This window comes from Microplitis demolitor, chromosome 9 (assembly GCF_026212275.2).
Source record: "Microplitis demolitor isolate Queensland-Clemson2020A chromosome 9, iyMicDemo2.1a, whole genome shotgun sequence".
Lineage (NCBI taxonomy): Eukaryota > Metazoa > Arthropoda > Insecta > Hymenoptera > Braconidae > Microplitis > Microplitis demolitor.
In genome coordinates, this window is record NC_068553.1 from 8186071 (window position 1) to 8206131 (window position 20061).

Sequence of the window (20061 nt, forward strand, 5' to 3'; positions counted from 1 at the left end):
GTAATTTGTAAATTTTAGTTATTTGTTTTACATTATTGGAAAATGTTTCAGCCTGCTCTTTTAATAATTTTCCATCTTCAATTGTTTTGAACATTTAAAACTTATTTATTTTTCTTGATACAATACGATATGCTCGTTTGAATGACAGGATCCACTTTGGTTATTATTTGAAACCAAAATCTTCAGCACTAATTTCTTTTTGAGTTTATAAGACCCATCTTTTTAAATCTGAGTCATGTACTGTTAAACCTGCATCTATAGGCGCTTTGAAATTTTTTCATGTATATTCACAAATTCTTCCTAATGTTTTTCTACAAATCCCTCCTTGATTCACAGTATGAGCTCACCGTCGTAACTGACGCACAGATTGCACTCTTTCAAATTTTTGTCCGACACTCTCTGTATTTGCATTTTTGTTGTTTTTCTCTACGCTAATAGTCAACGGCTCTCAATTTATACTCATAAAATAAATCTTTATCATTACTAGTGCATTCGTTGGAAGGTGTTTCTTGATTTATAAGTGCATTTCCCCACTCTTTGTCTTCCACTGCTTTCAGTGTTTAATCTTTGAATGTTTCTTGACAATGTAAAGAATTTCCTTCGATTATTTCAACTCCGGAGTATTCATTCATAACATTAAGTAGAATATTTTGAAAACTTTCCATTATTTGTATTTCTTCATTATTTACAGGCGATTCCAGAATGTTCATGGCTTGAAATGTTGTTAAGAGTAGCCCTGATTAAAAAAATGATTCGAACCGATTTGCAATGTTAAATGCCCATAAGAGAGGCGATTCAAAAGTATTCAAAGTATTTAAAAGCATTAAAAATTATTTAAAGTTTTGTTTTTCTAATCGCTTTGAATCGTGTTTTTTAATAAGGGATTCTTATAACATTTATAGGATTGATGTTCATTTTTCTCAATACACAAAATAGAAGTTAATTTAAGTTAAGTCGTGTAATTTTAAATTATTCGCTCAAAAAAATTACAAACTTATAACACTCAATCGTGAAGAATGAAGTACATAGCAATAACTGAACTGTTTTCAACAAGATGAGTTTATTTATATAATGATGTTTTTCACGTTACTGACATATGTATTAAAAATATTCTCAACTGTTTTTTTTTTTTTCAAGTGTCAGTAAGAAGCTATTCGAACCACTGCCAAAAAATAGTATATTACACACCTAGGGAAGTAAAGTAAAAAATGTCTCAGATCACATATAATTGTTAGCCGAGGTGAAGCCGAGGTCAACAAATATGTGATCTGAGGCTTTCTTATTTACTTCCCGAGGAGTGTATACTATTTTTCTCGTCGACGGAGGCGGAAAGCGGCAACTTCGTTTTGCACAGCGGGACGAAACTTGATGCTTTCCACCCGGAAGCGAGAAAAAAAATGTACCTTAAAATTAAGATATGTTAAAATTTACAATACTTGATATCCTGATGAAAATAATCAAGTCTGGAATTAAAAGTAAAAAGATAGGTAAAATATTAATAAATAATATTATTATGATGCCCTCACTGCGAAAAATGTATGAAAAAATAATTCTCGACAAATTAAACCAAAGCTCATAAAAATAATGATATTTTCTTGTTGGTCAATGTAGATGGACTTGGAGGTTGTTCACCCTCTAAACTTGAATTTTTGGAAAAACCCAAAAAGGCGTATCTTCTTTATTTTCTTTTTTCGATCGCCGTTGGTTTCGTTAAAATCTAATGAATATTTATTTTTAATAGAAGTTTTGTGAATTTAAACCCTGATAACTTTTGTTCTATTTATTTTTTTGTTGTAACACCAATAGCACTTTTCATAATTTTTCACCCCGAAAATGATGCCACTCAACTTATTCGATTATTCAAAATAAAAGTATGCGAAACTTGCAAAACACTCCATTGCCCCGTAAACACATTTACGTAAATTTGACGTCGGAGTGACGTTACACTATGTCATCATTTACGTAAGATATAAGTCATAAATGAGTCAGGTGTGACTCATTATTCCGCACTTTTTTACGTAAGATTATGATGTAAAACTAATGACATAAACATGACGTAAATGTGATGTCTGTGTGACATTCCATGACGTCAGTATGACATATGGGTGATGTCAAAATCATCGATCTGGAAAAAATATTTTCGAAAAAAAAAAAAAAAAAAAAAAAAAAGAAATTAAATACTGAATTTTTGATTTGATTATTACCGCGCGAACGCATTACGAATTCAGCAACAAGATTTGATAGCAGTAAATTATGAAAAATTCCTGGGCGTCTGCTGGGTTCGAACACGGCTCCTCTTGGCTGGCAGTCCTGAACGTTGCTCACTGGTTACATCATGAGAGTTCAAGCCTTATGCTTAATTGATGTATTTAGAGTGAAATGCCGGTAAAGACAGGATTCATAAGTTTATCGGAGTTTTTCAGAGTTCATGAGTTCATAAATTTTCGTGATGGATTTTTACAAAATTTAAAATAACTCCATGAACTTATAAATGATAATTATACAAAATTATATAAAATTTTATTAAGTTTCTTCAAATTTTTTAATTTTCTGTTGTGATGTGAAATTTAAAAATCTTATATAAAATTTTGCGAAACATTAAATAATTCCACAAAATTATATGAAATTTAATCGATTGAAAAATTGCAATAACAAACTTTAAAATCATAATATCAAAAGAGTTCAAACTGTCGTTACATTTTCTTTGTCCTCCTCAATAATATTTTCGGTATATTATTTAAAAAAATAAAGTTAATTTTTTTATGCTCACGCTAATGTTTTAATCTGAAACGACTAAAATCTATTATTGAGTTTATCGATTACTTTGACCCCAAAAATCTTCGACATTTAGTTGTTATTTTTACACATTTGCACATTTTTGAAAATTCATTAAATGATTGTTTTATTTTAATAAATAGGTGACAAAAAACTATGACTCGGAAATTACATCAGCATTGCGTAAAATACTGACTTGTCACTGATGTAATAATATGATTTAATAGTGACATCCATTATAATATACGATAATGACTTTATTACTACGTAACAATGTGTTGTAGATTTTATGTCAAGCGTACGTAATACACAAGTCATAACTGTGACGTCATACAGAAGTCATGCTTACATCAATACGATGTCTAGTTTTTACGTCATATCAAAGTCATGTAGAACGTCAGATTGACAGATCGAATCTAAATAATATGCCGGGACATTTCTATGACCTACGTATGACGTCAAAATAAGGTCATGTGTTCACTGGGTAAGCTTTGACCGACGATTAATTGCCACGATTGGCCAATGCTTGCGACTGCCATGCTTGACATACCGTTATCATCCGATATTTAGCCAATTTTCTGCCGATGCTTGAAAATTGGCAACCAGTCACGACCCAGGAATGAACTGATTATTTTTTTGTGTATGGGTATACTCACTATAAAAAAATATAAAAATATTAAAAAACATTAGTGTTTTCAATATAATGACCATTATTTCAAAAAATTTCGATTTGAAATTATTTTTTTAGGGGACCTTTTTCGTAAAGAATAAGATTTCCAATAAGAAACATACATTATTATAATTCATCGTTACAAAGTATGAAGATCGCAAAAAAAGTAAAATTTTGATATAAAATCGTCATTATCTCAAAAACTATTAATTTTTCGTAATTTTGTCATGGGACCTTTTTTGTAGAGAATGAAATTTCCTATCAAAAGAAGTATTAGAATGAATTTTTTTCTGATTTTGAACTTTCACTTCATTTGGCGAGCCTAAGATGTTTGCCTAAAATTTGTGTCTTTCGCACAAATTTTTTTTTAAGCCTTATAAACGATATTTTCTCTATTAATAATTTGAATTACAAAAAAAGCGAATTTTCGGCCCATCCTATTAAGTATAGACCTTATACATACAACTATAAGCATCTATCAGATTTTTTAAGCAGGGTTAGTTCACCGGAATGTATACAAGTCATATCTTATTTCCACTGTGCTTATAACGTAGCATTATTACGTTGCTTTCCTCCAATTTGTCTAAAACATACTTAAGGTAGTTGTCCTGCTACAATATTGTCAAAAAGTTATCAGCCGTATGCGTGGTAAGAGTAAGGTAGTTTGTGGTTTAAATTAGACATTACTTTTATTTGATACTGTACCCGTGAGAAGGTTACCTACACACTACTCATATATACGTATACACAAATACTGTTGAACATTTTCTTAAATTATAATTTGACAACGTCGTATATGCTTCACCAGTTACTGCATAGTGTACTGAGTATCTGTTTAAATTTACCGCTCAAATATTCAATGCATACTCTCGTAAAGCGTTGTCAGATTCTTTCTGTCCAATGCATGGACAAGTATATTTTTTATTTATTGTTGAACTCCGAATTGCTATATCTCAACAATGAGATGGTGAATCCTTTTTTAACTTCCCGCTAAGAAAATCGACGATTTTCAAAAATTTCGGGAAGTTATTGTTTTCACCCCGATTTTCGAAAATCGAGTTTTCGTCAGATGTCGACGTTTTGAGGTCCTAGGAAGCTATTTTGACTATTTTCAGAATGATGTCCGAGTGTGTGTGTGTGTGTGTGTGTGTGTGTGTGTGTGTGTGTGTGTGTGTGTGTGTGTGTGTGTGTGTGTGTATGTAAACTCTTTGTAACTTTTGAACTAATGAATTGATTTGGATGGTTGAGGTGGCAATCGAAAGAGCTTGTTGGCCATCAACTTTCCTGAAAATTTCAGATTATTTGATCGAATAGACTCGAAAATATTTGCGAATTACGAAAAAAAAAAATTTTCTTTTTAGTTTTTTATTGATTTCTCAAAAACGACTTATACGATCGACTTCAAAATCTAATCAGCTCTAGTACTCAATAAAACGCGTCAATTGCCACCTCAAACATCAAAATCGGATAATTCGTTCGAAAGTTATCGCGGGAAAAAGAAATGGTGAAAAACGGTTTTTTTCTAAATATTTTCGAAACGACTGACGCGATCGATTTCAACTTTTAATCAGCTCGAGAATTCAATAAAACGCACTGATTGCCACGTCAACTATCAAAATCGATTGATTAGTTCAAAAGATATCGGCGTTGAAAAGTTAAAAAAATAACATTTTATGTTATTTTTTCCGGATAAATCATTATATAACGTACTAAAATGTGCCTGATATCATACCAATTCATCTTTTTTATGGTTTCTTTTGATCATATAATGTCATCGAACTTGGTTTTTAGTTTAAATCATATTATCAACAAAAAAATCGATAAAACGTAGTTTTTAATATTTTTATCGGATATTTCATATTTTATTGTTTCTTACATGAGTCAAAACTTATTTAAATCTTGATTTTGATCCCTAACATTGATTTCTGCCTCAATTCACTTATTTTACTGAACATAATCAGGAACTAAATTTTAAAAACCGCTTCATTGATGATTTTCTATTCTTAAATTTTCAAACTTCAGCATAACAGGTAACTTGTTAGAGCTTGAAAAGATCGTAAAAAAACAATTGCATGTGATAGCATTTTCGAGCTCGAAGAGCTCGAAAATATATCTACACTAATGTTTTCGAGCTCTTTGAGGTCGAAAACAGCGGGAAGTTTTGGGGCTGGCCCGCAGGGTCAACCGACGCCCAGATTTTTTTTTTAAATTCAGGATAAATTCATTAATTTTCTGTTGGTTTTACAAAAATTTCTGATTGTTAGTTTTTTCATTAGAATCAAGGGTAATTGTTTAGAAGTGGGGCTCACCCATGTTTGAATTAGGAAAATCCTTATTGTGAGCAATTAACAATGAAACCAAACTGTTCATCATGCAATTGTCAGCGGATTGACGATGTATTTGACTTAAATTGAGTATAAATTAAGCGTCAATATTCAGTTGTTTATAATATGGTTATAAACATGATATATTATTTCATTATTGATATTTTTCAATGTTCCGTGCTATACTGCACTAAATGACATATTTTTCTTATTTTTCAATGTATTGTCTCTTAAGTCAACCACCAAAACTCAAGGTTTATGCCTATTTGCCATATGTTTGTAGTTTCATCCTAAGTGCGTTAACGGACTCATTAGTAAGGCTATGTTAACGCACTCTTGCCTTAGACTACATCTCTTACTAGTACGTGCCGGCGTAAAACAGTGTTGTGGGCTTCAACCAGACACTAAACTAGTAAAAGAAGGCAGATAACATCCAAACTGCTTGCACCAAAATGCTATGTGAGCTATTGTACACATTTAAAATACTGAAATAACACAAATATGCTGATTTTCACTATTACAAGAGTTAAAAAATTATTTGTAACTCTTGGATAGACCTTTCTATCGCTATCATCCATCTTACGGCTTTAAATAAATTATATTATTATTATTAGAAAAATTTATTTTTGAAGATAGTGAAAATTTACATCATTTTTATTTCATTTTTATCATTTTGTGCACTTCAATTGCAAGGTTCAGATAGATATCTTGTGTTAAAAACGAAAACTCATACAGAAAATTTAATCCGCCGTGTAGCTGAACACGTGGAAAAAATTTAATCATAGATATGTAAGGTATAATCACTTGAAACATTGAAAAATGTGGCGAGCCCGAATATAGACAAATACCGAATCAAGAACGCGACTTAAAACGTATACTCCTCATTGCTCGCAATATTAATTATCCAAACTTTGATTATAAATATCTCGAATTAAAGATGGTCGATCAATTTCAAATTTTAATGGTAATTGTATCTTAATACCCTTAATAAGTATAAAAAATTTTAGAACTTTCAGACACTACGTCCATCACCCAACAACTACCTTAAAACACGACATAGGATTTTCGATTTATCAATTTGATTAAATTTAATTTAATGTAACTGTGTCAAATGAAATTAATCAGTGCATATGTAAATTATTATGCGTGGATACAACAAAAATTAAATACGTGCAAATAATCATATGGTTTTTGTTTACTATTAAGTTTACTTTTCCATCTATTTTGTTTACTATTCCATCTACTTTATTATATAAAGTAGATGGAATTAAATTAACGAAGCATACACATACTTCAAGCAATAAAAAATATAATTTACATCTTACCAGGAGTTGAGTTAATTTTTTCGATTGGTGCTTTTATTCCAAATGAATATTTTGGTGAACTATCTTGAATAAAAATTTCCGCTTTCTCTGGGTCATAATCACCTGGAGCTGGTGTACATTCGATTTTTTCTATTTTAGTGTAGCCATGTAATGATAATGCTGGAGCTTTATTTTTTCCTGAAATTTGTTCGCAAAGGAATTCAATAAATTAGATGAAATTATTTGTCCCATATAAAAATACTCGTATAAAGTTAAAATAAACAAGTCATTTCAAATTGATCATCCTAGTGGATAAAAACAAATCGAAAGAAATTGAGTTTATTTTAATGTTTTTTCATTCTGAGTTTATAGCAGCAATTTTATAATAAATTTCATTGAAACGCATTTGCACAAATCAAATGAAACTAAAATGGGTTCACGGATTGATTTGAATAAAAACAAATTAAGAGACTAATTTATTCGTAATACTAAAACCAATGTTACTTAATTTATCATAATATCCAGTTTTGTTTGATTATTTAGTTCATTCAATATAATAGCTACTTTTAATAGTGATTTCATAAGCAAAAATAGATTGAAAATCTAATAACACAATAGAAGAAAAAAAAATCACTTGAAAGTAAAATTACTCGACTCATGTTTTTCAGTACCTGTAAAGGCTTTCTAAAAAGTTATTCACTGTCGGGAGTTTTCGGAAATTTTTAATTCGTAATGTTATTGTGTAGCAACGTCGTTAACTTAGGCTGTTCGGAAAATCTCATAGAATCAATAGATTCTCATAAACTCCCATACAGATTTTATAAGAATGAATAAATTCTATGAGAAGTGCTATAGTTAAGTATAGGGCCTTATACATACAGCTATAAGAATCTATCGGATTTTTTAAGCAGGGTATACAGTTTTTGGAGAGTGGGAGTATGAACCAATCACAACTTACTCTCTGGGTGAACTGTGTAGTCTTAAGAACGGTTTTCAGATAATTTTGTCCCAGCTTTTCTCTGAAATAAAATCTCTAAACGCAAAATAAAGACTCAGACCCGATGCTTCACTCTATGAACTAGCGAAGTGCACTTGAATTTTTTGATAACTTCCATTTGTTTACGAGAAAAGCTTGGACAAAGTTCCTATTTAATGTACAAGTGCAACAGAGATAGTACCGTTTATCCAGTTGAGTGCGAATAGAGAAACAAATGTAAACGCGTCTTAAGTAAATGTTTCTAGTGACAGCATAAGTAATTCTAATTATTAACATTAAAATAGTGGATACAAATAGGATTATTGCATAATAGTGAGTAATAGTATGTTCAAACCCTCGTAAAAAAAACTTATATAATTATATACAATTATACAAAATTATATACAATTATATGCAAGTATATATAGTTTTACAGAATTATATATAGAACCGAGAAAAAGATGATTATATATAATCTTACATAATTATATATATTTGCATATAATTATATATAATGCTACGGAAAAAATTACGAATATATAATTTTACATAATTATATATGGTTATATATAATTAACAAGCGATCTTCAGATTCTATGATAGGTACATGTGTATTACTACAACTTGAGTTTTTAAAAAAATTTTGGTAAATCCAAGAGTGCACAACTCTTAAGGCTCATTTAATCGTAGAAAATACATATATATATATAAAAACAAAGCAAGAGAGTCGTGTAAAAAAAAAGAAAATTATACGATAAAAGTTTCAAGGAGAATTGTTTTTTTCTTTTTATTGCACTAGAAATTTTAATTTCGTTCCAAAAAATAATCAGATGTGTTTTTTCGCGCATGTGCGACTAGTGTGATGAAAGTATATGTAAAAAGCATGTATAGATATACAAAATTGGCAACTACTACTTTAGCCCTAAAATAATCATAAAGAAAAAAAGTGATCCAAATAATGACTTTTTTCTCGAGTTTTTGTGTTTACGGGTTACGGACACTTTTTCTGCTGCTTGACGAAAAATTTTTTTTTTACATTTTGATGTTTTTTAAGTTCTTTAATACATCGAATTGGTCGTTATAAGTCACAGAATTAATCCTTATTATATTCTCTACCCGATAATATATAACTTGGTTAAGATCCGTGGCCCTGACGAATCTAATACTACGGTAGGTCTACGGTAGTATTACGGTAGATTGATCGTAACTTACGGTAGTGCTACCGTAACTTGAGTATAGCTACCGTAACCTACGGTGATGTAATGATAGCACGACCGTAAAATTGCGGTAGAGTTACCGTTAAACTACCGTAAGCTACGGTAGCTCTACCGTAACAGTACCGTAAGTTACGATATCTATACCGTAACACTACCGTAAGTTACGGAACAAGTACTGTAAGTTACGATATTTCTACCGTAAGTCTAACCTATGATTTTGAGAATTGATGTTTCCTTGGGATTTTATTACTCGAATAAAAAATTTACATGGTGCCATCTACCAAACAAAGACAAAATGAATCGATAGAAATAGCGTGGATATTAGGCCCTTGTAACGGGGTAAATTCGTATTTACCGCGTTCAAATAAATTCAAATAAAATCTATTATGCGCACTGTCGGTCATGTGACATTACCACTCCGGGTATTCCGGGTAGGTAGCGACTAGTCGTCCGGAAATGGAAATTTCACTTGTTCGACCGTCGACCCCACCTAGAGTTAAGTAGGAGAGATAAAAGGACAACTATAGTCAAGAGTGAGCGAGCAATTATAAACGGGGACCGGAACGAGAATCGGGCATTAACCATCGGGACGTCCGAATAGAGAGGTGGAGAGAACAAAGTGACGAGACAACCAACGCCATAACAGACGCCGTTAATTGAATTATCACAGGTAATTAATTAATTAATAGCTTGAGTTTATTGTGAAACCAAGCGATGTAAATTTCAATTATTTATAACAAATACCAGGCAGTTAGCCGGTATTTTCTATAAACATTACTGATTGCGTCTGATTGTAACAGGTTGAAGGAGAGTAAGGAGAGAGAGAGAGAGGAGAGTATAGAGAGAGACAGACGAAACCACAACTAAGACCAAAACTTTTACAAGGACAAAAATAACCAGACGGAACCCAGACAAAAACACGACGGAAAAAAAGATCTGGAGAGTTTTTAACTGGAGAGGTATTTATAAAATTTATTCCAGGCGGGAAGCCAGAAAATTTTATCACATACTTAGTATACGTTTGATATCGTCGCGTCTAAGCCAAATTCTCGCGAATTAAATAATTTCAAAAAGAAAATTAATAAATTAAACTCGGACATAATTATAAAATTTTAGTAATTAATTAACTCCAGGCAGGTAGCCGGAGCCATTGCGTTAATAAAATATTTCCAGGCAGGTAGCCGGAATTGTTCTAGAAGTTTCCAGGTAGGTCGAGTGACTTGCGCACCGGAACTGTCGAATCTAGTCATAGTTGCTAGTCAATAATTAATTAATTATAAATAAAATTTAATAAAAATAATAAAATAAATAAAATCAATTAAAATTGTCTCGGAAAGCTAAGAGAGATCCGTGGTCAAAGTCGTCGGTAAATTAAATAGGAAAATTTAAGTAATTAAAGAAATTATAATTAATTAAGTAAACGGGGTAAATAAAATAAGAATAATTATCGCGGTGATAAAAGTACCTGAAGTAACGCGTTATTAAATTACTGAGTGAAGGTTGTGATATTAAAATAAGTGTTAAGCAATTAATGGAAAAAAATAATGATCAATGAAGAGATAAAAGAAAAATCAATTAATAAATTAATTAATAATTATATAATTCTCTAAATTAATTAAATTATTAATTGCGGGAAAATAAATTAAAATTAAGTGTGTGTAAAATAAGTCCAGGGGACAGAGTGAGTGTGTGAGTGAAATAGATAAGGATTTTAGTGGATAATTTAGTAATTAAGTATCGCGAAGGTTAAGCGATTTTTAATCAGAGAGTGTGTGAGTGTGTGGAATTGTCAAAGGTAGTTGGCTGATTTTATTAAATAAAATTATTGCGGGTTAATTAAATAATGTTATAAAGGTTATAAGGTTAATTAAGGTTTTAAAAGGTTATAAGGTTATAAGGTCAATTAAGGTCATAAGGTTTAAGGTTTAAAAGGTTTAATGTTATAAGGTTTATATAAGAAGTTATAAGGTTTATTAAAGGTATAAAATATAAGGTTTATAAAAGGTCATAAGTAAAGTTAAATTATAAAGGTCAAATAGGTCATTGGAAAATAAAAGGTTTAACTTGCGAATCGAAATAGTAAATTATTATAAGTTATCCTTCCTCATCCTTCTCTTACAATTAAATAAAATTACACCGACCCTGAAGATTTAAGATCTGGTTCTGGGAGGCCGTTATCACTTCCAGTGGCGCCCTTAAAAGGTAATTCAAGGACGACCAGAGTAACAGCATAGCCCTGTTATACCCTCACATTCACGCAGCGTGGATTTATCAGAACTTCTTTACTATGAACAAACATGCCCTCCTAGTGGATCCGAATTACGGTAAATTACCGTATTTTACCGCAGTATTGCCGCAAATTTTAGTGTAAATTTGCCGTAGAATACGGTATTTTACCGTAGCTTACCGCAAATTACCGCAATTTGCAGTAATTTACGGCTATTTACAGTAAACTATGGTAATTTACCGTAATTCGGATCTACTAGGGCTAAAATTGATCACGTAAATTATTTACCGTGAACCACTGTAATGTGGTAGTGTACGTTAAGTAGTAGGCTGAACTTTCACTCTACTGTAATCGGCAGTAAAGATATCACTCACAATGAAGAACCAGAACTTTATTATTGATGATCGCACGAACAGGTATCGTATTTTAATCATAGTTCTCTCGTTAATTTACCGTTGCTTGCAGTCATGAAATGGCAAGTAGAACGACCGTAAATTACGGTAGAAACTACGGTAAAATACGGTTGGGCGATCGTAAATTGCGGTAGAACCATGGTAAATTATGGTAACATTGCGGTAAATTGCAGTAAGGTTGCGGTGAGGTGCGGTAGAGCTACGGCATAACTACGGTAGGGTTACGGATAACTACGGTATGTTATGGTATATTATCCTTATACCGTAATATATGGTATGTTACGGTATATTATCCTATTGCCGCTACATACGGTATGTTACGGTATATTATTCTAGTACCGTAATATATGGTAACTTACCGTAATCTACGGTAACGCCCCGTAATCCTACCCTAATATCAGATCCGCTAGGAAGACTAACAAGAGTGGAACAGTAAAAGCAGTAGCGAAAAAGCGGCAAACAGAATTTTTCGATTGTAATGCACACTCCAATGCTTCGCACTAAAAGTCGTGCAAAAACTCGTCATTTTACTGCGTTCTGCTTAGAAATAAAAACATTAAACAAGTAAAAATTTTTCGATTCAATCATAAAACTATGTCGATTCGAATAAAAAATTTTGACTTAAGGGGACCCGGTGGTTTAGAAATTTTGAAAAATCGATTTTTTTTGCATATTTCGAAAGTATAGTGTTTCAAAAATATACTGTGAAAATATGGTGATGATATTCCCAGTATTTCATGTTCTAAAAGCTATTTAGCAGGCCGGCCGAGTAAGTAATTTTTTTTCTATTGTGCGGCGGGAAACATCTGCATCGGTTTCTATACCTAAGTTATAATAATGATAAACAAGTCAACATATAATGAAAAACAAGAAAAACCGAAGAAGTGCACAAGAAAAAAATATGGTGCTGAAATAGCTGATTATTCGTAAGTATATGTTCAAATCTAGTTTTCTTCAGAATTTCGTTTACTAAAACTTTAAACGCGTTTATTTCGAAACTACTTTTTTCTGCCTGACGTTGTTGGAAAAAAAAAAAAAAAAAAACTATCCGGTCGATTGCTTTCAAACTTAAATATGTTATTTAATACACCAACAGCTATAGCTGGAACTAGAATAAAATTTTTGCGTTGAATATTTCTATTTTTTGACATGCAAAATGTTACGGAAAAAAGGCAATTCTTGGGCTAAAAATTTCAACAAAGTGCCACTTTTTCAAAAAATTTTTTTTCAACTTCCCGCTAAGAAAATCGACGATTTTCAAAAATTTCGGGAAGTTATTGATTTCACCCCGATTTTTGAAAATCGAGTTTTCATCAGATGTCGACGTTTTGAGGTCCTAGGAAGCTATTCTGACTATTTTCAGAATGATGTCCGAGTGTGTGTGTGTATGTGTGTGTGTGTGTGTGTGTGTGTGTGTGTGTGTGTGTGTGTGTGTGTGTGTGTGTGTGTGTGTGTGTGTGTGTGTGTGTGTGTGTGTGTGGGTGGTTGGATGGTTGAGGTGGCAATCGAAAGAGCTTGTTGGCCATCAACTTTCCTGAAAATCTCAGATTATTTGATCGAATAGACTCGAAAATATTTGCGAATTACGTAAAAAAAAATTTTTTTTTTAGTTTTTTATTGATTTCTCAAAAACGACTCATACGATCGACTTCAAAATCTAATCAGCTCTAGTACTCAATAAAACGCGTCGATTGCCACCTCAAACATCAAAATCGGATAATTCGTTCCAGAGTTATCGCGGGAGAAAGAAATGGTGAAAAATGGTTTTTTCTGAATATTTTTGAAATGACCGACGCGATCGATTTCAAATTTTAATCAGTTATAGAACTCAATAAAACATGTCGATTGTCGCCTTGAACGTCTTAATCGGTTTATTCGTTCGAGAGATATCGTTTGAAAAAAAATCGTAAAAAACGTTTTCTTTCGAAAACCAAAGCATACAAAAGTATTTTCGAGCTCGGAGAGAAAATGTATCTACAACAATTTTCTGAGCTCAAGGAGCTCGAAATAGGCGGGAAGTTTTGGGGCTGGCCCGCAGGGTCAACCGACAGACCGATTTTTTTTATTCTAGTACCAGCGATAGGTATATTTATACTGATTAAAAATCCATTCAATTTTTTGTTTCAGACCCATAGAAGAGCTGAATTGTTTTACGCCGCCCGGGTCCCTTTTTTTAAAGGAGCTGGCTTTAACGCCATCTTTTAAATACTAAAAATAATTTTTTTTCTTAGCTATAAGCATTTTTGTATATATCAATAACAATAAAATAATCCCTAAAAATTTCAAACGGTTTGATATTTATTAACATATAAAAAAAAATTTTTTTAAAATCATGAAATTTTCCGCCTCTAGACCACTGGGCTCCCTTAAGATAAAAATCTTAAAATAATTATTTATGCGGTGCAAGATAATTTTGATTTTCCGAATCGTTACTAAAAAATACCAAAAATTATTACCAAAAATTTACGAAATAAATTCCTAATATTTACGGTAATAAAACAGAAAAAATACGGTATTTTCACAGAATTAAAACAGTAATTATACAGCATATTTATAGTATATTTTTGGCATTTTTGCAGCATCAAACCGTTCTACCCGTAAAAAAATTTATACATAATTATACGAAATATTATTCAGTTATATATAATTTTATATAATTATATAGAACCTTATAAAGTTATATATTAAATAACTGTCATGAAAAAAAAAAAAAAATAAAAACACCCGTTAACTCGTGGACTCGATCCCGAGACCTATTTGTTCAAAGTCTGATCTAGTAGCCATTATGCCAAATCACTTACTTGAAATATGTTACTAATTGTATTCAGATGGATACAAACAAACTTAAGAAAATTGAAAACATCAATTTTCACAGATAGTTATTTTCACTTACATGTTTTTGTTTGAGTAAGAATTGTGTCAACCAATAAAATAAAATAAAAAATATTACATTTTGCACATTTTCGATGATTTTAAATGTAGAAGCGAACAAAAAATAAAACCAAATTTTTTTTATAATTTTCTATTTTATCAGCATAAATCTGGCAAAATTGCAGGATACTGACGGTATCATTATCACAAAAACAACGATTTTATTATTACTACATTATCGTATTATAGTTTTTATACAGCATTTTTTTGGTAAAAGTTCGGTATTGTTATAGTTTTTTTACAGCATTTTTTCGGTGAAGGTTCGGTATTTTTATAGTAATATTACTGTAGTAATCTGGTAACTCTACAGCGTAAGTGCAGTAAGTATATGGCATAACTGCAGGAAAAAAACTGGCCAAAATAACCATTTTAATACCAAATTATTACGGTAAATTTACGGCATGTGCATAAATCCCGAAAATTTACGGCAATTTTACGGCATTCGCAAAACTGCGAGGGGAGGTCATTCGACGCGTCTCGTTAGTATCTAGGAGCTGTGGAAATTTTGGCGCGTTCGGAGATATTTCAAAAATAAAATTTTTCAAAAAGTGTTTTTTTTTTTTGGATAACTTCAAATTTGCATGATGGATTGATTCCGAAATCTAATCAGCTCTAAAACTTTATAAGCCGCGTCGAATGACACCTTAGATAAAAAATTTGGTATTTAATTTTTTTTTTTTTTCAAAAATATTTTTTCCGGATCGATGATTTTGGCATCACCCATATGTCTTACTGATGTCATGGAATGTCACACAGACATCACATTTACGTCATGTATACGTCATTAGTTTTACATCATAATCTTACGTAAAAAAGTGCGAAATAATGAGTCACACCTGACTCATTCATGACTTTATCTTACGTAAATGATGCCATAGCGTAACGTCACTCTGACGTACAATTTTCATAAATATGTTTACTGGGTATTAAGCAGAGTTGAATACTTGCGAGGTGAGGTGTAAGAAAAGGCGTACGTGACGATCTCGGGTCAAAATTTCCAGAACAATGACAAACGACTCAAAAAAAAGACGATTGTAGTTCCTATAGGTGGAAGAAGAAGATTTGACCCCATGTTATTAGGAGTTATTTTAGTCTGTTAATTACGGGTTATTAATTAGATTTATGATATAGGTGGTTATTGATTATTGATCCTAATGTTATTATTTTTCGATTGGTTATAGGCTATAACTTATAGTCATTTCTTTCTATCTTCAGTGGTTTAAATGTGACACCTATTTTTAAATACAATATTCAATAAACTGCGATTATTATTAGGCTCATAGATAGATGTGCGCTAGAGAATTATTGTGATAATCTCAGTTTTTTATTATTTTAATTATTTGTCGAGTTATTCGAAGTAGAATTCAGTGATATAGTCGTATGTGTTAAAGAAAGAAGATGATCGTGGTGTTATGTCCGACTATTATTTATTAATTATTTTGGTTGCGTGGATTAGGCGTTCGGACTAACCAATGCAATTTTCGGCTCAAATGTTTAGTTCAAGCCTTAATTTGTTTATTTTGGGATACGTTTCGATGTGGACTTTCTTTCATTTCTATATCGGTAAAAGCAGAGTTATCTTTATAGGTATATGAACATTAAAAATGCGCTGATCAATACGTACGATTTATAATTTAATAGCTTCCTTATTTCCTCTTAAACCTTTTGAGGCTGATTGGAAAAGTTATTAGAGTAGAAAAGAAATGAAGTCAATTATTATTACCTTACCTTTAGTGTTGAGGTATAAATTTATATTTTTTCTTGCGCTAGTTCCCGTGTTGTAGACCCTTGAATTGGCTGCCAGATCTCGGTGCTAGCGATTTCCTGATGAGGGTGGGGTGAAGACTTATTGCTTAACTTATTCGATGAATAATACACAAACTTATTGTCACTTATGTTTTTTTTTTTTTGTTTATTTCAGACTCCAATTTTTATTTGGCAATAAAAACTCCTTTAATTTTTCTTTAAAGAAAATAGAGCTAATACTCTTTAAAGGAATATCTTTATTACCTTATACATTAATTAATTACGCTCAAAATTTTAAGTTTGAATTTTCGGATATAATAATTTTTACAAATTTTCTATTAACACTTATCACTCACAACCAATAACACTGTCATTATTATTTATTATTTTTTTTTTATATTTTTACCTCTTTCGATACAGAAATTTTTATTTTATATTGAACAAAAAAAATTTCTTTATTTTCCTTCGCAGGAAATAGAAACAGTGCTCTTTAAGGAGAATTGGTTTTTATTTTTGAACATTTATTTAATACTTATTTTTGTTATACTTGTTTCCGCGATGCGTGATTATTTTTTTCTATATATATATATATAAATGTATGACTGTATAAATGTATACCTTGATATATTTTCACTGTTATGATTTTCTTTCGCGATGCGATTTTAATGATTTATTTTATGAATTTAATTGAATTATAAAAGTGACGTGATCGGTTTTATTTCTTTTTTTTTTTTTATAAGAGATTTGAGGATACCGCTGTACCTAGTGATTGACTCTTTGCTGAGGGGTAACTCAGCTACAAGCCGCAATGCAAACCGGTGTTCGGTAGAGTGATTTCGAGTTTCAAAATTTTCTTGAACGCCGCAACCATGGGGGTCCGAGTTGAAGGGAAAAGGAAATTTTTAGGTGAGTTGCATCTTGTGAGATGCCCCGTTGACGGAACTTAATTTAAGTCAATGCTAATTGTGCGCATTAGAGCGATCTTAGCTGACAGTAAGTGGGGACCGAAGAATAAGAGAATGAAAGACAGAAAGAAAGAAATATGGTAGAATAGGTTTGTCACACTTCATTGAACCCATCCTTGTGTCTCTCAAGAGAAAATGGAATTGTATTCCTATGGAGAGTTCAACATGAGTGACTGTAGGAAAGTTTGCGAAGTCGGACATAACAGTGGTGAGTCATGCGCCACGCCTTAGAAAGAAGCTTCTAGATCCAGCTCAATGTTATTAGATGAGCCTTATTTTAATTTGTTAATTACCGATTATTAATTAGGATTAGGGTATAGGTGTTTATTGAATATTAATTCTTTCGTTATTATCTTTCCATTGATTATAGTCATTTCCTTCTGCTTTTATTGCTTACAATGTTATACCTATTTTTAATTATTGCGGGATAATTATTACATAATCTGGAATTATTATCGATTCGATTAGATATATTATATATAGATTATATCAGGCCTAAAATTACACATGACCAGGCCTGATCATACCTACCCATGTCTGTTCACGTTTGAAACGTTAAATACTCTCAGGCCTGATCATACCTGTCCAAGTCTGTTCATGCCTGTTCACATCTGATCCAGCCTGTATATGAGATTAAATTTAAAATCTTAGTTATAATTATATATATATATATATATATATATATATATATATATATATATATATATATATATAATGTAGTTATAATTATATATAATTTCATATAACTATAAATCAATAATTAATTAAATAGATGTAAAATTTTGTTGACCAAGAATCTATTAAGTATAAGATTTTTATTATTTGAAGTTTATACAGAACTTACTTTTTAAGTCAATCTCTTAGGTCAACGGGTAGCGGGTTAAACTTTCGAGCGCAAGGTCCACGATTCAAATCCTGCACAAGCCCGAATTTATTTATTTATTTTTTTTATTTTATAGAAATAATTATATATATTTGTATATAGCTATACATCATAATATATAATTATATAGGACCACTTTTTTACCCGGGTGGGCATGAACAGACACGAACATGCCTGATCAGACCTGAATATGCCTGGCCAGGTCTGGTCAGACCCGGTCATTTTTCATATCTTTTCAGACCTGAAGACTGATGCCTGTTAATATCTGATCAGATCTGATTATTTTTTCCCGGGCTGTCATCGTGAATGTGCTTACAATTCTTATCGGATCTTAATAAAACTTTCTATATATTCTATAGGCGATTATCTTGATTAAATTCGATAATCCCTGGCAGTCCTGATTCACCGTGATATAGGGTGAATTACAGTGAATCACGGTAAATCACGCTAATAGGTGAAATTACGTCGATTTGAAGTAAAATCACAGTGATTCACGTCTATTCACGGTGAATCACGGTGATGTTCTATAATTGAACTATAGAGATTTACCGTGATTCACCGTGAATTTTTTTTTAATTTTGCTGCCCCATCCAGATTTCATAATGTATTGACTTTTTTTTTATACAATAACAGTACTTTTCGCGAAATCATCGTGATTACGTCATCGTGGTGAGATCTCGCGACGATTTATTGTGATTCGCTGTAATATCACGGTAAACTCTTACGGTAAATAACCGTGATGCTACCGTAAATCACGATGAACCACGGTGAATCGTCGTGATGCTACCGTGAATCACGATGAATCACTGTGAATCGCGGTGAATCACCGTGATTTACGGTAGCTTCACGGTGAGCGTTCACAGTGATTCCCGGTGATTCACCGTAATATACCGTGATTCAAGATCGCTTGGGATATGGGCCACGTCGGTTGTCTAGTTTTGAAATTGTGGCTTTTTGAGATTCATAGATTGCTGTACGAATAAGCTTAAGGCTTGTTCAAAAAGCTTCAATTTTTATTGTTCAATTTAAAGTTTTGACTATCTTTATCCAAAAAATTAAAGGAACAAGAAAATTTTATCAAATTTTTAGCGATTTTTGGAAGCCTGTATTTTTGTGAAAAATAATCGTATCGAAAACATAAAAAAAGCAAATTGAAGCTTGAAATCTCTAGTTTAAAGATCTTCCGGAAAAATAATTTTTTGAGCCACGGTTTTTGCGGAATCATAAGAAATAGGTTGAGACAAAATTTTTGTAAATTTTTTGGTTTCGTTTTTTAGGTCTACGAAGCCGGGAAAAGTTTTTTCGAAAAAACCAATTCATGACTCGTTTAGGAAATTTATTCAGCTTCAATTTGTTTTTTTTCTTTCTCTGTACGACAATTTGCTGCTAAGATATCAGCCTTCAAATGAAAAAGGATCCTTTTGTCTTTGATTATTGATATCTCAGCAACTAATAGTCGCACAGAAATTCAAAGGGCAGTTTGAAAAACTTGAATAAATACCCTATAAGCTCCATTTTTAATTATTTTGAAGAAAAAATTTTTTTCATCCTTAATATCAATTTGAAAAACCCACAAAAAATGGCCATTTTCTGGTTTTTTAGTCAACTTCTCGCTACTTTGCAAATATTG

The 20061-nt window shown here is 31.6% G+C and overlaps 1 protein-coding gene across 2 annotated transcripts in view; it reads right to left on the minus strand.

The window, feature by feature from the left end:
- Positions 1-20061, minus strand: part of LOC103576289 (outer dense fiber protein 3) — a 182662-nt gene that overhangs the window by 112208 nt on the left and 50393 nt on the right. For both annotated transcript variants that reach the window (XM_053742102.1, XM_014440119.2), the window contains exon 5: positions 7095-7271. In XM_053742102.1, the coding sequence (XP_053598077.1) occupies positions 7095-7271 (177 nt within the window). The remainder of the gene's footprint in view (positions 1-7094; positions 7272-20061) is intronic.